Below are 18,637 nucleotides of genomic sequence, written 5' to 3' on the forward strand. Positions count from 1 at the left end.
AGCACCATGGGCTAAGACTGACGTCATATAACTAATATCGGGATTTAAAAACATCCAGTTGATTCGTTTCCGCATATATTGATGATGGTATGTGATGTATTTTAATGAATAATATTTTTTTGTTAATAATATGTGGTAATGGCATAAATAGATAAAAGCAGTTTAACACTCCCCTATCTCTCATATACCTAATATAAGATTTTCAAACTTCCGATAGGCTTTATACCGTATATATCGGTTAATATAATATGTAAGATATCTTAGCAAAATTAACTGAACGTATATTACTGGATATACTATAGTGTAATGCCAAAAATATCTGAAGTTATATTATACTACAATACATATAATGATTTTCGGTTTTCTACATTTATATACACATACGGTATATGAGAACTATGTGGAAAGTTATAATAAATTTTTGGTACTAAATTACATTGTACTGGTGAGTGCGGCCAGCCGAAAAGACACTAATTGCCATTTAAATAGAGTGTGCAAAATTAAGAGAGAAAAGTTCGGGGTTTTTGGAAGATTCTCATATCTCTTAGAATGAGATATAACTCTTAAAATGTAAGAATTCTGAACATATGTACATCTAGTGAGCCCCAAATAACTTACCATTTTTGATTATTTGAAAAAAAAATTTTATATCAAAATATATAATACGTCATTACCACAAAAAAATGTGAGTTAAAAGTATAAATTTTAGATTGTAAAATAATCTTCGTTATTAAATATAATACTTCACAAATTATCGTTGCGAGGCATAGTTAGAGAATATTAATTTATTTCTGCCTAAATTTGTATTCCATAAACGATTCGCCTTAATCAATAGTATACTGAACAAAGATTTTGCTTTTATATACCTACATAAAATAGTACAGTTAAAGAAAAAAATTATTTTTATTATAATTTAATCATACCAGATGCAGCTACTTCTGCAACCGGCCTTTGTTGCTCGTTTGCCATAAAACCCACAACAGAGAATATCACAAATCCAGCAAACATGCTCGTACTTGAATTAACAGAACATACAATTAAAGCATCTCTAAAAAGTAAAAATAGTATAATTACTATCTCGTGATCTTATTATGATCGATAAAAGACTAACTTGTAAACATTATTTGTAAATTTATTATAGCTGCCAAGCGCAACTAAAGTTCCAAGTCCAAGCCCATAAGAGAAGAAAATTTGTGTAACCGCATCAATCCATACCTATGGTCATACTTAATTATTCAACATGCTAAAATAATATTTTTGATTATTTTATACTTCTGATTCCGTAAGTTTTGAAAAATTAGGTATCACGTAAAACTTTATTCCTTCAAATGCCCCTGGAAGGGTTATGCCACGAATAAGTAGTACAGTTAGCAAGACGTATGGAAATAGTGCAGTGAAGTAAACTACTTTGCCTGTCCATTTTACGCCTTTCCATATACAGAAGTAGCATAGAATCCACACCAGTAACAGAGTTCCCGCCAATTCCCAACGAATATTGCCAATATGTTCGATACCATCAGAAATTTGCAGTGCGCGACGTCTGAATGAACGAAAAACATTTATCAATTAAATACAATCATATCTATTATACATTAATAATTTTAATTAGTTTTAGTTAAATTATATACATTTAATTTACCTTACAGTTGATTGTCAGAAGCTTCAGAAATTACATTGTGAATTATTAATTTAATTTTACCGACGCTTCACGTTTTTTGACAGAGCATACCTTCAAATTGTTGCTGCTTACCACCACCCCAACGCTAATTTCACGTAAAGTAACCAAACATATTATATCATCAAGAGGTCGAAACAAAGAGATTTTTGGATATCTGTTTGTTCAACAATGTAAACGATAAGTTGAAAAAAAGTACGAGTAAAGAACGACTAGGTTCGGGTGTAACCGAACATTTTATACATTCTTAATTTGCAAAGGTCAAAGGCGGGAAAATACTTTCAGGTATTGCAAAACTTTATATTAAAAAAGGTTGTGTAAGTATATAATTATTTGAAGAAACCGAATAGGTTTCAATCAAATTTAGTATATTTCGAGTGTGTTAATCATAGACTCGCTTAGCTATTTTGCTTTTCTTAACTATCATATTTATACTAAAATCAAGCGCATTAACGCAAATACATATATAGGCAATTCACAAACTTTGTCTTATGTCCTATGTCGTATTTCAATAGTCTTAAAAAATACGGCACTTGTGAGCACACCTTAATCGTTGTATGTCATATTGTGTAATATTTCTACACTTCATCAGCTGATACTGAAAAATTATCAATACAAAAATGCCACGAGAAAGTGACAAAAATAAAAGTATAGCTTCTTTTTGTGAAAATCACGCATTGACTTTATTAAAAGTTGAATCAAGTAAGTATTTGCATACATTTCTTTGATATATTATATAATATTATATTTACACTTTGGCAGGTTAGGAAGAAGACGAAGCTATTAATCAGCATGAGCTGTTTGCTGAGCAACCGAAGAAGCGTTCATTTCCGTTCCAGTTGGCAGCGAAATGTGCTAAGGAAACTTGACGAAAGCAGATTCAATCAGATGCTTCATGTTTATCCGGAGGAAGACGAACATACCTCAGAATTAACTTAAAATAACGCTGTTTTTAAAACAAATTTAAGTGCTACACAACTTTTAATCGAATTGCAATTCAAAATAGTGCTGTATCGGTTGGGATCTTCCGGCGATGGACAATCTGTTTGCAAAGGGGCTTCATTATTCGGAGTGGGTGATGGAGGAACCATTAAAAATAACTCTTAAAAGTGACCCAACGATATTTTAAAGCCATATTGCGATTAAAAAATTAGTTTTTATACTGGCCCAATGAAACCGGGAGATTGCGTCCGCTACTGCGAAAGAAATGCCAGGGTGTGTATCGATGGTTCCGAAATATAATTAGCCGAAGCTCCAGTTATGCAGCATGACATTTACTATTCGCGTAAACGTCAATATTCTGTAAAAATACAAGCGATTTGCGACTATAAATTGTGTACAGTGTAGATGAAACGAATATATTTTCAAATTGTCCACTCGCAAAACATCCGAAACGATTCTTATCGACATTACAGTGATCGCGGGAGATAGTGCCTATCCACTGAAATCATATTTAATAACACCCTTCCGGCAAAACAACGTTGAACATACAAAAGAAGAAAGGGATGTATTTAATGCGTATTTTTTCAAATACCGCGTACGTATTGAGAATTGTTTTGGTATTTTGAAAGAGAAATTCGGTAGCTTGCTTAGATTTAGAATGATTTCAACGTCAAATAAGAAGGAATGCAATAACTGGATTATGGCGTTTTGTATTCTTCACAACATGTTAATATATTTTAAAATAGATAATGGAAACAGCAATGAAGTTTCGATGCCTCAATTTCCTTCAACATCAGGAAATATTAGGAGAAATTACTTGCTTCGTTATATACAAAATTAAAATGCTTAATACTTATATACATATATGTGTTTGTTCTTTAATCATAAAAGTTCATAAAAATGCGTGATCACTTTACTTAATTAAATTCGACTTATGTTTCATACCGATTCTTTTATTTTGGGTTAGGTTCATTCATTGTGACATGGTTTTCATTGTATTTTTATATATATACTTTAATAGGTAATATGAACTATAGTATATAATATCTCAACAAAATTTATAATAACATAACTACTTAATATAAAGCATAAAAAACACAAAAAAATAACTTCATAACAAATGTAAAATTGTATTTGTCGTATTTTAATTTTGCATGGGAAACAACAACAGTGTTGATATGAGACAATATCACGATATGACACAATAATAATAAAACACCGTGTGAACACCCTAATAGTACATATGTGCTATAGACTCAACCAAAGGGGCTAACTTTAATATATGTGGGGTATATGAGGAAAACATGAACTAGAGGATGGGAAATAAGCATATTAGGGACAGAGGGTTTAGACTAAAGTCTAGTCCAATTTCAGTAAAATTCAGCGCTTAACTCTATTACATTTTAAGTTTTCCACTTAATTTCATTAAAACATCATACATATTGACTGACATAAACGCTTAAAAGTCAAATGGAATTTCCAAATGAATGGAAATCACTATATCGCGTATATTGGAGTTAGGGGAAGATCTAGACGGAAGGCATTAAATTTTGCCATAACTCGAGTATTTTCGAGAACATTTTAGGAAGATTACTCTTACATGGATCAATGTATGCAGTACATGTATAAAGTCAACCGGAAGTTCGAAAACACGTATATTAGGTATATGGGGGCTTGGAGAAGTATTGACCCAATTTTACCCATTTTTGCTATGAAGACATATTGTTAACATAAAAAGATGCTCTATGAGTTTCATTAAGATAACTCAAATCTTTATCGATATAGGTATGTTATAGAAGACCCCGGCCACGCCTTGCTGTGGCTAATGTATAATTAAATTATATTGAGTAAGCTGCTTAATTTAGTAAAATGTTATTATCAAAATTAATTGCGGCATTTTTTGCTGTCTATATAGCTCGATTACCGAGCCAGTTATAATTTAAGTAATTATTTTGTGCGTTTGGGAAAATACGGCGAATGAATTAATTTTGTCCGTGCACAATAGTGCTGAAATTGTCTGACAGATTATAGCATTTCAAATTTGGTTGCAGTTAGTAAACGCTCAAAAATCATCATCAACATTAAAAAAAACTTAAATTTTTCGATCGCCACCAAACTTTACTGGATCAGTCGCTGGTCATCTTGAACATCGTTCGAAAATTTCATTGAAATCGGTCCAGCCGTTTCGGAGTTTATAATATATTGGAATACTCCTTTACATTATTAAATATTTTATTATATCATCATTACTTTACTTAGGAAGCGTTTCTCTTATGTTCATAAATCCATTAAGACCTCAATCAAGTTTCAGTGCCGAGTTACGTCAATGGGGATAGCAAACCTAAAAACCTTTTCCGTGAAAAAGTACATATACATACCAATTTAATGATCGGTCAAACAGTTTCTGAGTCGATCGATTTCATAATATACACATCCTTCTTTATATATATAGATATGGTATAAAGTCAACCGGAATTTTGAAAATCCTTTTATTAAAGAGATACAGGATTTCACCTGAAAATAGGAGGTGCCTCGCCCATTATCCAATTTTCATACCAACTCTTATTTGTAATACTTGCAAATTTTAATGTTTCTTGATAATATTTAAGATAATGAATGAGGTAGCTAGGATATATCATTTTTAATTTTTTACAATAATTCTTATAGTTTTGAATTATAAAAATTTTAAAATTTAATTTAATTTAGCTCTATTGGTTGAAAAATATTATTTGTTCAGCTTAAATAGATTCGACGGTTTTCTCACACTGCGAAACTGTAGCCTTTCAAATGGAATCGTATATCCTGACGGTATCATTGGAATACGTGGCAACAGGACCATTTTTTCATTAAATATTCCTGTCAAAATGGTTGCTTCAATAATATTTTCTGTGATCTTTTTTATTGCCGAGCGCGTACCGTTGCTTAATTGAGATGGATTTAAATTACGCTGAAGAATAATAGGTAAACTAATTTTAAACCAAAGGTTATGTGAAGGCATTCCGGGTATATCTCAAAAATTTAAAAACACAATTTAAAAATTTACGTATTTCCAGGGAAGAACTCTTAATTAAACATTTTTTTTCGCGAAATCGTCTGTTAGTTGAGTGCATTGCGTATTTGGTCGCAGTTCTGTTCTTCCAAATCGTTAAATAAAATATAAAAGGATGTGTGTTCCATCCGTTAGCGTGAAGAGTTCGTAGTAATCAACCATAATTTACGTCACGACAAATGTGATTTACGCTATTGAATGCTAAGTTAATATCTGCAGTGTAATGTATAGCTAGAAATAACCCTGTGAGAATTTGAATAATTAAACATAATCCTAATAGTGACCCGAAGTTTCATCAAGCTGAAATATAAATTGACGTTCATTAGAATTTAAAGCAGTTATGTTTAGTAGAATTGAAAAAATTTGTACGTTCGACGTAAAATTACTGAACTTCAGTGATTTGATTCAGTTCTTCAAGTTGATTAAAATTAACAATTTTAAAGAATCTTAAAATGTATTATAAACAGGAACTGTAAATAATTATTATTTGTGCGATTTTAAAATGACAGATACTGATCCTCTTTCCTTTTTCAACGATCTCAGCATTTCGGTGATGATTGCTTTATTTCGGATTTTATTAGTTTCCTTCATCGATATTTAGAAGTAAAATAAATAAATATCACAAATAATCATTATTTTTGAGCAAAAATAAATAAAATTCATAAATAATCATTATTTGTGATTTTAATATTTTTTTGTTTGCTCAAAATAAAATTTTTTATATCACAGGTTTCTTATGAAGACTTTTTCTAACTTCGTTGCAAGTCCTTTTAGAACACATCTCAACGATCATATTTATGTCAATACCATATTGACACGCCCCCTTTCAGCCCCTCCGAAAATCAAGCGAAATTGTTAGGGCCTTGAAATTCCACACACAGGATATACATGTAGGACACAGGTTTGCATGACTATTCCAAATGTTATCGCTATCGGATTCAACTTACTTTTAGAACTTAAAGTTGACTTTGTACATTACATACATATATGTATGTATAACGGTCTGTACGCAAGATAACTTCACAAACTTTAGTAAACATATTTTTCTAGATATTCGGTGCCGAAAATAGGTGACTTAGGCTCACTTCGAAAACATACTACTTCAAAGTATCGATAAAGTATTACTACATCATCGTTACGACGCGTTGTATAATTGTACGTTATAGAACACTTTTACTTTAAAGTAAAACCAAATATTTTAATTGTAAGTAATTTCCTCAGATTCATCGCAAATAGAAGCACAATCATCATTCAAATATAAGGGATGTATTATATTTGAGATGTGCGATTCTCTGTCACTTCGCATTGACGACTGGGTTAATGCAATTCAAAACATGATGTAATGTCAGAAATATTTCGGATGCATTAAAGTACATTATACTTTGTTCATATATGTACTGGCTAGATGAGCTACGCCTAGGGGATAGTTAGATGAAATACGCCCACCGCCCTTCAACGCACAACACTGAACGCCATTATACCTATACACAGGCGCGTTTGCTGAATTCAAGTGAAGTGGTTGTGTTTTTGGTGCGGTCCTGGGGGTTTTCTTAAATCTCCTAGTCCTTCCACACCAACTAAAGTAATTTCTTCCCTGTGACTTTCGGAAACCGAAACAAACCAAACGGATAATAAATTTATAGAAAAGATAAATACAATTTGTATTTTTAAATTAAAATTCATTTGCACTTACTTGTATAGTTTGCGTGGCAATGCTGGAAATGAAGATATTTTTCCCTAGAAACAGTAATCCAAAAAAAAGTGTGCTTTGCGTTTTGTTTTGGTCAATAAGCTGTTCTCTTTTTTTGTTTTTCCTTTTATGGCCTTGCCAACTCCCGAAAATATTAGCAAGGTTTTAGGGGCAGTGACTGAACATACTTACTGTCAGGTGTTTCCAACAGGTCAGGTCAGGTGTTTTCATTGAGGTATGGCCTCTGAGAACAGTAGTGGGTGCACCCCAGAGAATCGATTTAGAAGGAACTCTAAAATTACGAGAACGCTTTCTATTGGGAAAAATGCGGTACCCAAAAGTAAAAATGGGTAAAAATGTGAATGCTCCAAAATGGCTGCGTGAGACTTAAGGCTTTTTATCACCAACAAAAAAGCCAAAAAATATTAGAAATATAAATAAAACGGCGCAGCCCACTTACATCGAGGCAGCGAAAATAGTTCAAGCCGATACTGCGGTTAAACCCGGCATAGGCAAAACATTGGTGGACGTTGGTAAGAAAAGAAGGCCGATCGAAAAGAAAATCAGATCAAGGCCAGACGTCATCATACTTACAAAAAAGGATGGTGCATCTGGATGGAGCTGAAGCGTTTCAAAGCGCCTTAGAGAAAGTGATACAGCCCAAAACACACAACGTCACACGTAAAAGTATGTAAAAGACCAAGATACCAGCGTTCGGAAAGCATGTGGTCATATAAAGGCCAACCTTTTATATCCTGTTCCAATGACCATAATTGTTTCACATGGGCAAATATACGTGACATATACATTGCTAGTTGCTATGCTCCTCCCAGCGTCTCAGTAATATATTTTGAAAACTTCCTCCTGGAGCTTGCTCTAGAAAATAGAGGGAAATCGCCAGTCATAATCGCGGGCGACTTCAATGCGTGGTTAACTGCCTGGGGTAGCAGATGCACAAACCGTCGTGGACGTCTGTTACTAGAATACCTAGGTGAGACGAATCTTGCGATAATGAATATGGGAACGCAAAATACCTTTCAAAACGGAAACAAAGGCTCCATTATCGATCTAATGTTTGCAATCGACGTTCTAAGTAGGCACATAAGTGGACGTTGTCGGATATATTTACAAAAAGTGATCACATGGCTATTATTGCTGATGTTTCGTTCTGGGAGAGACGGAACCCCGCAGCAAGAGCACTGGCCAAATACGTAGCTGGAAACAAAAAGAAAAGGAGTTTGATGCCGACCTTTTCGAGATAGTTTGGGGCTCAGCAAATGCACCAGGCGAGGATGCCGCTCATTTGGTATCCGCAGTGCGGAAAGAACTTGTCACCACCTGCGATTCAACTATGCGTAGAATAGTACACCACAATAAACGAAAGCCAGCTTATTGGTGCAATGAAGAAATAGCTACGCTCAGAAAGCTCTGTAATGCAGCTAGATGCCGTCTACAGCGTAATCAATGTGGGGAAAATGCAAACTACCTCAGGGAAATGTTTAAAACACAAAAAAAGCTTCTAAAGTCAGCCATTGCCCGCAGAAAAAGAAACTGTTTTGAAAAGCTATGTGAGAAAGCACACGTAGACCCTTGAGGTACGGCGTACAAAATATGCATGACAAAATTTAAAAATATGACGCAGCAACCCAAAAGCGCATCTGTTATGAAAAATATCGTAGAAACATTATTCCCAACACACTATACATATCCTATGCTAAACCACGAACAGTAGTTGTAGAGCCACCGCTAACTCATCATATCGACCTCTGTGCATGCTTGACACGATTGGCTAGATGCCGTCTACAGCGTAATCAATGTGGGGAAAATGCAAACTACCTCAGGGAAATGTTTAAAACACAAAAAAAGCTTCTAAAGTCAGCCATTGCCCGCAGAAAAAGAAACTGTTTTGAAAAGCTATGTGAGAAAGCACACGTAGACCCTTGAGGTACGGCGTACAAAATATGCATGACAAAATTTAAAAATATGACGCAGCAACCCAAAAGCGCATCTGTTATGAAAAATATCGTAGAAACATTATTCCCAACACACTATGCTATGCTAAACCACGAACAGTAGTTGTAGAGCCACCGCTAACTCATCATATCGACCTCTGTGCATGCTTGACACGATTGGCAAAGTGAACAAAGGCATAGTAAGAAACCGCTTGAAGATAGCAATTCAAAAAGCCGGCGGATTATCATAAAGACAATCCGGCTTTATGAAAAAGAGGTCCATTATTGACTATGTCGTTGACATTGTGAAATGCGCAGTATGTGGAAAAAGATGGAAAGGATGGACTAAAAAAAATTGCGCGTGAAGATGCCTTCAACTCGGCAAAATGGGCAAAGACAATCAAGGCTCTGTATGAAATACACGCTCCTTAATATCTTGTAAACATTATTATAAGTTATTTTGAAAACAGACGACTAATATTCGACACTGAAGAAGGCACCAAGATCTACTGTATTTCGAGTGGGGTACCGCAAGGCTCGGTTTTAGGCCCATTCTACGGAACGTGATGTATAATGGGGTGCTAAGAATAAATCAACCTTAACCCTTAATCGCATACGCGGATAACCTTATAGTGGTAGCTGTGGCAAAGGTTCTTTTCAAGGAGCTTAGTACTGGCTGAGCACAAGACAGAAGTCCTCCTAATAAGTACTAGGAAAGTGGAAAAAATAATATCCCTCAACATAGGGGAGTGTGGGATTCAATCACAACTACAGCTAAAGTACCTGAGAGTAATAATAGACTGAAAGCTTAAATTTAAGGAGCACCAAGAATACAGCTGGAGTAAAGCATATAAAATCCTCAACGCCTTATCAAGAATGATGAAAAATAAGGTCCGCTAAAGTAATAAGATCGGTGGTATTATATGCGGCTATGATATGGATCCATTCGTTAAACATTAAAGCATATGCCAAACAAATAAACACAGTGCACCGGCTGTCGGCTCTTAGAAAAATTAGTGTTTCCGAACGATATCCAGCGAGGAGTATTAGCCAGTATGATGCCCATTCACATCCAGGGTGACGAATTCGCGCGAGTATACAAGTTATCAGCAGGGATATCTAAAGAATCTATAAAATAAGGGAGAAATAAAAACATGACAATGTGACACCAATGGTGGCATACCCCACCCAAAGGACGGTGGACCCACAGACAAATACCGGACATCCGTTCGATACACAGACGACATGGGGACCTGGATTTTTACCTTACCCAAATATTAAGTGGACATGGGTGCTTAAGAAGCTGTATAGATTCCATCGCGACACTGGTCAGGACTGTCCGACGTGTACAAAGTGCTTTGTAATTATAAGGGAAAACTAAAAACTACACTCGGTAAAATTTTTCGGTGGAAAACTTGACGACACTCATGTGTCAGTCCACTGAGAACTGGAAAGTTGTCAGCGAAGCGGCAGCCTCAATCGGGACAAAACTGAGACATATAGAACAGATTAGGCGTCCGTCAGTCCGTACCATAGAGGAGACTTAAATGTTTTATCACTCCCACGAAGTAATACTTAATCAGTTGTTTCCATGGGATAGTCTAGAGTTGGGAGTAGGTTAGGTTTAGTAGATTTAAGTTCCGCACCTCGGCTTTCGTTGCTTCCCCCCACCTAATTAAAAAACAAACACCTACACACACAAGATACTACACGCCACAACTGGCCGAGAACCAGAGGCCCTTCGTAAATCGAACCATCAACACAGAATCCGTCCCAGCATCATTTCGGGTTTCGTCGTCAGCCGGATACATATTAAAGTTCAAATATTGTATAATTACCGTCCGACAAAATAAAGTCTGAATACAAAAATTTAAACATCTTTTTTGAAATTCTAAGGTAAATGGTGAGTGCTGAGGTGAAATAATTACATATTGCTCCTTCGAGCCATAGCGATAGGCACTATGGGCTTTTAAAATAAAATAAGAAAACAAAAACAAATATCTTTTGTGCGGTGCAGTGACATATACATATGCATAAAAATAAAAATAAAACAAGTAAGGAAGGGCTAAGTTCGGATGTAACCGAACATTTTATACTCTCGCAAAGTCAAATGGTATACTCGTTTGAGATTTCTTTGTGGATTGACTGATATTTTCGGTAGAAGGTCAACTATAGGCAATGGGGTCCATATATTTAGTACTTAGAGGTTTGAACAGTTTTGGTTCGATTTAGACAATTTTTGGCCGCAAGGTGGCATACTTTAATTGCATTAAAGTTTAATAGTTTTACCCCGATATAATCATTGTTACCTGATTTGCATAGTGGAAAGTAAAAGAATCAGATGGAATTGAAAATGGTGTTACATGGGAAGTAAGCGTGGTTGTAGTCCGATTTCGCCCATTTTCGCACTATGACATAGAAACATGAAAAGAACTTTATGCACCGAATTTGGTTGAAATCGGTTGAGCAGATCTCAAGATATGGGTTTTCACCTAAAAGTGGGCTGTGCCACGCCCACTGACTAATTTTGAACGCGGTTCCTATAAAGCCAAATTATACCATCTCAGAGATAAAATTTAATGTCTCTGGCGTGTTTAGTGCTTGATTTATCGCGCTTTTAGTAGTTTTTAACAGTACCGTTATATGGGGAGTGGGCGGAGTTGCCACCCGATTTCAACTATTTTCACACCGTCAATATAAGTGCTAAAAACATTTGCTTCTAGTGAATTTTGTTATTATAGCATTAGCGGTTTAGGAGATATGCACATTAAACCTATAAGAGGCGGGACCACGCCCACTTTTTAAAAAAAAGTTTTAACTGCAGATGCCCCTTTCTAATGTGATCCTGTGTACCAAATAACAGTCTTGTGTCTAATTGCGGAGCTTAGTTATGGCAAGTTATTTGTTTTTGATTAATGACGTTTTGTGGGCGTGGCAATGGTCCGATTACGCCCATATGCAATACCAACCGTCTCACGGTACCAAGAAACATGTCTACCAAGTTTCATAAAGATATCTCAATTTTTACGTTAAGTTAGAGCTTGCACGGACGGACGGACGGACGGACAGACAGACAGACAGTCACCCGGATTTCAACTCGTCTCTTCATCCTGATCATTTATATATATATAACCCTATATCTAACTCGATTAGTTTTAGGTGATACAAGCAACCGTTAGGTGAACAAAACTATTATACTCTGTAGCAACAGGTTGCGAGAGTATAATAAAATAATCAGACAAGTTACAGAGAAAAAAATATATCAAGAAAACGCAAGTGCGATAATAGAACAAAAGTGCTAGCAGTCTCGAAATATACATACACACATACAAACATTTGTTAAAGTGGAGTGCGAAATAACACATAAATAAAAATATATATTAGGGTGTTTTTTTTGACTTTTTTCGGTCCTATAGTGAAATTTTGTTGGAAATACCCCAAAAAAAATTCTCTGAAAGTTTGAGCCCTTAATATTAATTTTAAGAACTGGACCATGTCGTGTAAAGGTTTGTGGGGCATCTGCCGAAGAGCAACCCGTTTTTAAGAGCGAAGACCCATCGAAGGCAAGGTATGCCGAGAAGCGACGTGCTGCATACCTGCTGAGAAAAGTGGGGTTACCACCGTCAACAAAGGAGGATCTAACGAAGGAGCTCCAGGAATCCATTGACTGAACCGCCAGTAGTGGCAGCCAAACAACAAAGGTCAGCTGAAGAGGCTGAGCCGTCAGCCAAACAACCAAAAACTAAGAGCGTGACGCCCGCAAAATCATTTCCTAATGTGGCCCGGAACCGCTTTATCATTGGAGGCGATCCCGAAGGAAAAGTCCCCTGAGCCCAACGAAAATTGTTAGTCAGCTGCATTGACTAATGTGGCGCTGGAAGTGCTTTTAAGCAATTCAGGTCCGCCACCGTCATGTACGGATGCATGTAAAGGTTTATGACCATACTTGAATGCGACAATGCATACCACACTTTATGGGGCAGGACGGATATCAACGAAAGGGGTGAGTTGCTCTTTAACTACTACTAATTACTATGCTTTCATAAGGTAATAGAGGTAATGTTCGCATATTAACATTTATGACAAGAAACTGACAGGAGGTATTAGATAGTTAAACTATGTAAAGAAAGCAAAAATAAATTCGTGAAAATCTTTTTGTAATGATATCGAGAATACGGCAGAACCGGCTCGACTTAGAAAAATAATAACACAACCGGTGCATAACATTGGATACTTCCAAAAGTCAGACGACAGTTGGACGGTATCCAGTGAAGAGTCTTGAGGCCTGCTAATAGATACTCAATTCCCAGGCAGCTCCGAAAAGCACACGATAGAGTATGCACTAGGTACTGAAGTGGAAACAGAGCCCTCTCCTGTAGATATTGTGTCAGATAGTAATGTATATTGGGCAATAGGCAGCCCTTCAAATTTCCGGGACCAGACGGTTTATTCCCCGCTCGATTACAGAAGTTCAGAGCTACACAAAAAACTGGTAAACAACCATGTTTAAAAGGGCATTGCAATTAAACTATATTACCTCGTCATGGAGGAAAGTCAAGGTTATATATATACCCAAGGCGGGCAAAAGCTCACACACTAATCCAAAGGAGACCAATCAGTCTTTCTTATTTCTTTTAAAAACGGAAAGGCTTACAGAGTTACACATAAGGAGCAAACTGAACCCAGAAAAAAAGGCAGTTTCACAGCATACGTATTCTAAGGGAAAATCCACACACACAGCATTAAGCTCAGTGGTGGCAGAAATTGAAAAGTTTCTAGAGATAGAAGAATGCACCCTTGTAGCTTTCCTAGAATCACTTTTAATAACATCCAGCCAAAGTTCATACTAAACGCGCTTAAAGATTTGAGCATCTCGGAGCCTCTCGGGAAACTAATTGAGCAGATGCTCACCGGAAGGTCAATTATTTCACTGCTGGGAGCTTCAACGAAGTGCAGATCTTTTCGAAGGGGTACACTTCATGGAGGTGTGTTATCTCCACTTGTCTGGATCTTAACAATGTACAAAATATTGGTGGATCTGAAAAAGAGGGAAGGACATGTTGTGGCCTGCGCTGACGATGTAGAAGTTCCGTTTAGAGGAAAATTCCCGAATACCCTCGCTAGCCTCAAGCAAACTATTTTAAATGGTATTAATCGAGTGGCCGTTTCATGTGGATTGAACTTGAGTGAAAGGAAGACAGAGCTAGTATTGTTTACTAAGAAACACAGTATTCCAGAAATTGCGCCGCCTTTATTAAATGATATCAGGCTAGCAATAGGAGACAAGGCTAGCCCCTTGGGACTAATTTTAGATAGGAAGCTTTCATGGGAACCAAACTTGGAAGCTGGGGTAAAGAAAGCAGCTACAGCACTTGGGCCCAAATGAGGTTTATTGCTTCGGTTTGCACACTGACTCTGCACAGCAGTTGTAAGGCCGATTATGACTTATGGTATATTGGTATGGTGGCCAATAACGGAAAAGAAATACGTGGTAAGATGTGTTACTTAAAAACTTCCAGTTTCTTCCTTACCGCGGATTTTCGACATCCTACAGAGTTGAATTAAAATCCGGCCCCAATCCGGGGGTTCCAAACTAGATAATCAAGTGAGCGGTGGTGTCTTCTATGCAAAACTAGAACCACAATCGCCTTCCTTCTTCCAGACCACTGTAGTGTCTTCCAAGCGGAGGCCACAGCAATTAAAGAAAGCCTTCTTGTTTTCAGTGTGCTCAGAGAGACTATTAACCCTTAAAAGGCTGATAACTCCGATTCATTAAAAATGTTGATATGTATTAAACAACATTTTTTCTACGATTTTCTTTAAAAAATTGTTATATTGGTTGGTAATTTGAGAAATTATTAGGTGCTCATTTAAGTATATTGTGAGAAGTAAATATCCATACGGAATTCAGCCCACACAACGCATGAAGATGCACCCTGTTAAACAAATACAACATAGCAAGAGTATAGAAGAAGAAGTAAAAACGAAACATAGCAAGCGCTTATGCACGATACGGTAAAATCACGCCACGTAAACAACACAACAAGTATTGGTCTACAACGGGAAAACCACGCCACTTCTAGCAACACACGCCATCCTAAAGCAACATGTTGCGATCGCGTGAGCAAGCAACACACGGCTAAGCGGAAAGCTAACAGGCCGATCATCGGTCTTTACCGTACGAAGGCTGGAAGTCACACGTGAAGTGGGTAGTGAGTCGCTCCTCTGACCTGCTCCACACATGGCATCGCGGCCGCTGCCACTGCCCCCTGTAATTCTGCGTTAGCGCTATCATCGGGTGACGCCACTACAACGCGGAAGACACCATTTTGTACAGTAAAGTAAACGCAGGAGAAATTGTAGATGTATGGAAATTTAATAAAATACGATTTGTAGAAAGCCCCATAGTTTACAAATTTATTGTAACGAACCCTGGACACGGCGAGTATACCTCAGCAAATCACAAGAAGCAGGGGCAGCAAAAAACAGCTTCAAAAATCCATATATGATTAAAATTATTAGTAAACTGTTAAAAGATACATTAGTTACTAGGGAAATCTAGAAAACAATCTTGCTGTGAGGATAAACAAAAAGATCTACCTTATTTTATGCAATAAATTTGCGTACGTGCGTGCTGATGAGCACCTGATGGTTACTTAAGAGACGATTTAAGTTTTATTTCATAAAATTTGAATTTAAACTTGTAAAATTTATATCAGCACTTACATCAAATTAAATTGCAATAACGATGAAGATTCCAAATTGTCAACACTAATTTATTACTCTTACTTTCGCACTAGTCACTTGAAAGTACAAACTTTTCCTTGAAATTATTTTTTTGATGCCCTCTTACTCAAGTCAAAACGTAAATGATTACAAAGCTCACACAAGTGGCGACTGAACTGAAAGTTGACGGATATATCAAATCAACAAGTACCGTGATGTAATATTTAAAAATGCTTGTAATTTTTATAAAAATAGCGGTTGGTTCCTGGAGGAACCGCCAACGTTTAAGGGTTAAACATCTTCTATGCGATTGTAAGGCGCTATATAGGAAAATAATTGCAACTATCAATTGTTCCTTGACGACATTGCACAGATAAAACATTTTTTACTGATGAACACAATGAGCCTCCTAAAGGCCTAGGTACCTCGTTGGACCGTCAATCTACCTACCTACTCCACTGAATAACCCCAATGCGATACATTGACGCCCCTAGAATTACAAAAGGCAAATGTGCTCTAATCGCATCAACTCAAATGCGCTAATTCAGCCGCAATATATCACTATTAAGAGTATCAAAACCCATTGATACATGGAGTTCACTCTTAGTTCTTAACCCATTCCTAGACAAAAAAGGTCTACTTCGTGTGAATGGTCAGCTTGCCAATTCAAGCCTAACGTATAACGAACGCCACCCTCTGATTATACCAGAGTTGTCTTGACTTGCCACATTACTCCTCAGTTATATCCACTTACTTTTGCTTCACGCGGAACATCGCCTAATGCAACATATAGGCCACCAAAAGTTCTATATCCCCCGACTTAAGCCCCAAATAAAAAAGTGCATTTTTATGCGCAATATCTGCACTATGTATAAGCAGAAGTTGCGAACGTACGTTATGGCAGTACTTCCACCGGAACGCTGCAACTTCGTTCTTCCTTTCACCATTACTGGTGTCGATTTTGCTGGGCCTTTTGAGATAATGAAAGGCTATGTGGCTGTGTTTGTTTGTTTTACGCAGTTTACCTCAAGCTATGTACGAATCTGACAAAGAAAGCTTTTCTCGTGGCATTTACTCGATTCGTCGGACGACGCGGTTTTTCATCAAAACTAATGAGCGATAATGGCTAAAACTTTAACAAAGCCCAAAGAGCCACTGAAAATCATTTTGTGGATTTCATTAAACAAGTATGGCCTGAGATTGTACAAAAGTACGCTCCCCAAGGTCTTAATTGGCAATTTATGCCCCCAAGCGGTCTTCATATGGGTCATTTGTGGTAATCAGCTGTAAAAATCTTCAAGAGTTCTTTTAAAAAGTAGCTGAAAACTACAAATTTAATTATGAAAAGTTCACCATATTATTAATATGAATTGAAGCCGTTCACAATTCACGGCCACTCACTCAGACTTCATAGACATAGCGTTTTCTCATAGGAGAACCGATTCTGGATACCTGAGCCAGTAGGCTGATATTATTATTAATTCGATCGGATAGAGTCAAAATTCTCCATAATGATTTCAACCGCCGATGGAAGTAAGAGTAAATAAAGGACCTTCATCAAAGGTACAGATGGAATACTCCAGAAAAGGCGCCAAAGCTTTGAGAATAAGTCATCATCTATGAAGGTTTTCTACCCCCCACCGAATAGCGGCTTGGAAGCATAGAAAAACTACATTATGGTTCCGACGGTCATATACGAGTAGTTGTTCTCCGTGCTTAAAGCGGAACGCTAACAAGACCGCTCGTGAAACTATGCTTTCTGCCAACCTCATATAATAATAAAAACGCAAATAATGAACAATCCGCTGATACTACCGCAACAAAAATGAAATAATCAAATAATAAAGCGATAAATCCGAAAATAAAAAAACCGTTGAAAATAGTAACAAACCTAACCGCAATGGTCGATCCACATGACGACCCATTCCTGACACATAACGTGGCATAATTGCCCATATACATTTACATGCGACATACGTACATATTATATAATCATAATAACCTCTACAGATCAATATGCATGTGAATATGCCAACAGCACCAACGCCAACTGTGAGGTCGGCCATTAATGTGCCGCGACCTGGGGCAACTCCAGCGCCACGAACCACAGCGGCAACCATCCCTGTTAACGTAATTTCCAAGGCATGCAGCCCATGCAACTCCAGCAGGTTGCCCAGGCTCATGGGTACTGCATAAGTTGCTTGACCATGGTACACGCTACACAGAAGTGTACATCCGCCAGGGGAGCTACGCTTCCCCCTCAACGCACACCACTGAACGCCAATACACCACACCAACGCAAAAATCCACCACTCACGCAGATATCACATACCTATACACACAGGATGCTACACACCACAACTCTATACCTCCCAACGATCAAAACGGACTGCCCGAGCACCTGAGGCACTTCTCTTTGCGTGAATCTTGAACCGTCCGCTTTATTTTACCCCAAAGCACATGAAATCAATCCTAAGCTTCTCAAGACCCAATATATAGATTTCCGAACTTGTTTGGTTGAATTTTTATTGTGTATAGGTATATCAATTATAATTACCAAAATTTAGTGTCTACTTACTTGATCAATATAAAGTTTTACCAAG

General features: G+C 37.0%; 1 protein-coding gene and 1 long non-coding RNA gene across 3 annotated transcripts in view; one reads left to right on the plus strand and one right to left on the minus strand.

Annotated features, from left to right (window-relative positions):
• The window catches only part of Gat (GABA transporter), a 300,362-nt gene that overhangs the window by 133,867 nt on the left and 147,858 nt on the right, over positions 1-18,637 (minus strand). For both annotated transcript variants that reach the window (XM_070112754.1, XM_070112753.1), the window contains exons 6-8: positions 1,273-1,540; positions 1,112-1,215; positions 924-1,048 (exon numbers count right to left, since the gene is read on the minus strand). In XM_070112754.1, the coding sequence (XP_069968855.1) occupies positions 924-1,048; positions 1,112-1,215; positions 1,273-1,540 (497 nt within the window). The remainder of the gene's footprint in view (positions 1-923; positions 1,049-1,111; positions 1,216-1,272; positions 1,541-18,637) is intronic.
• On the plus strand, positions 1,521-2,642 carry LOC118681369 (uncharacterized). Its single transcript, XR_004977067.2, has 2 exons — positions 1,521-2,377; positions 2,438-2,642. It is a non-coding gene; the product is annotated as an uncharacterized lncRNA (long non-coding RNA).

Source organism: Bactrocera oleae, chromosome X (genome assembly GCF_042242935.1).
Source record: "Bactrocera oleae isolate idBacOlea1 chromosome X, idBacOlea1, whole genome shotgun sequence".
In the NCBI taxonomy this organism is placed as follows: Eukaryota; Metazoa; Arthropoda; class Insecta; order Diptera; family Tephritidae; genus Bactrocera; species Bactrocera oleae.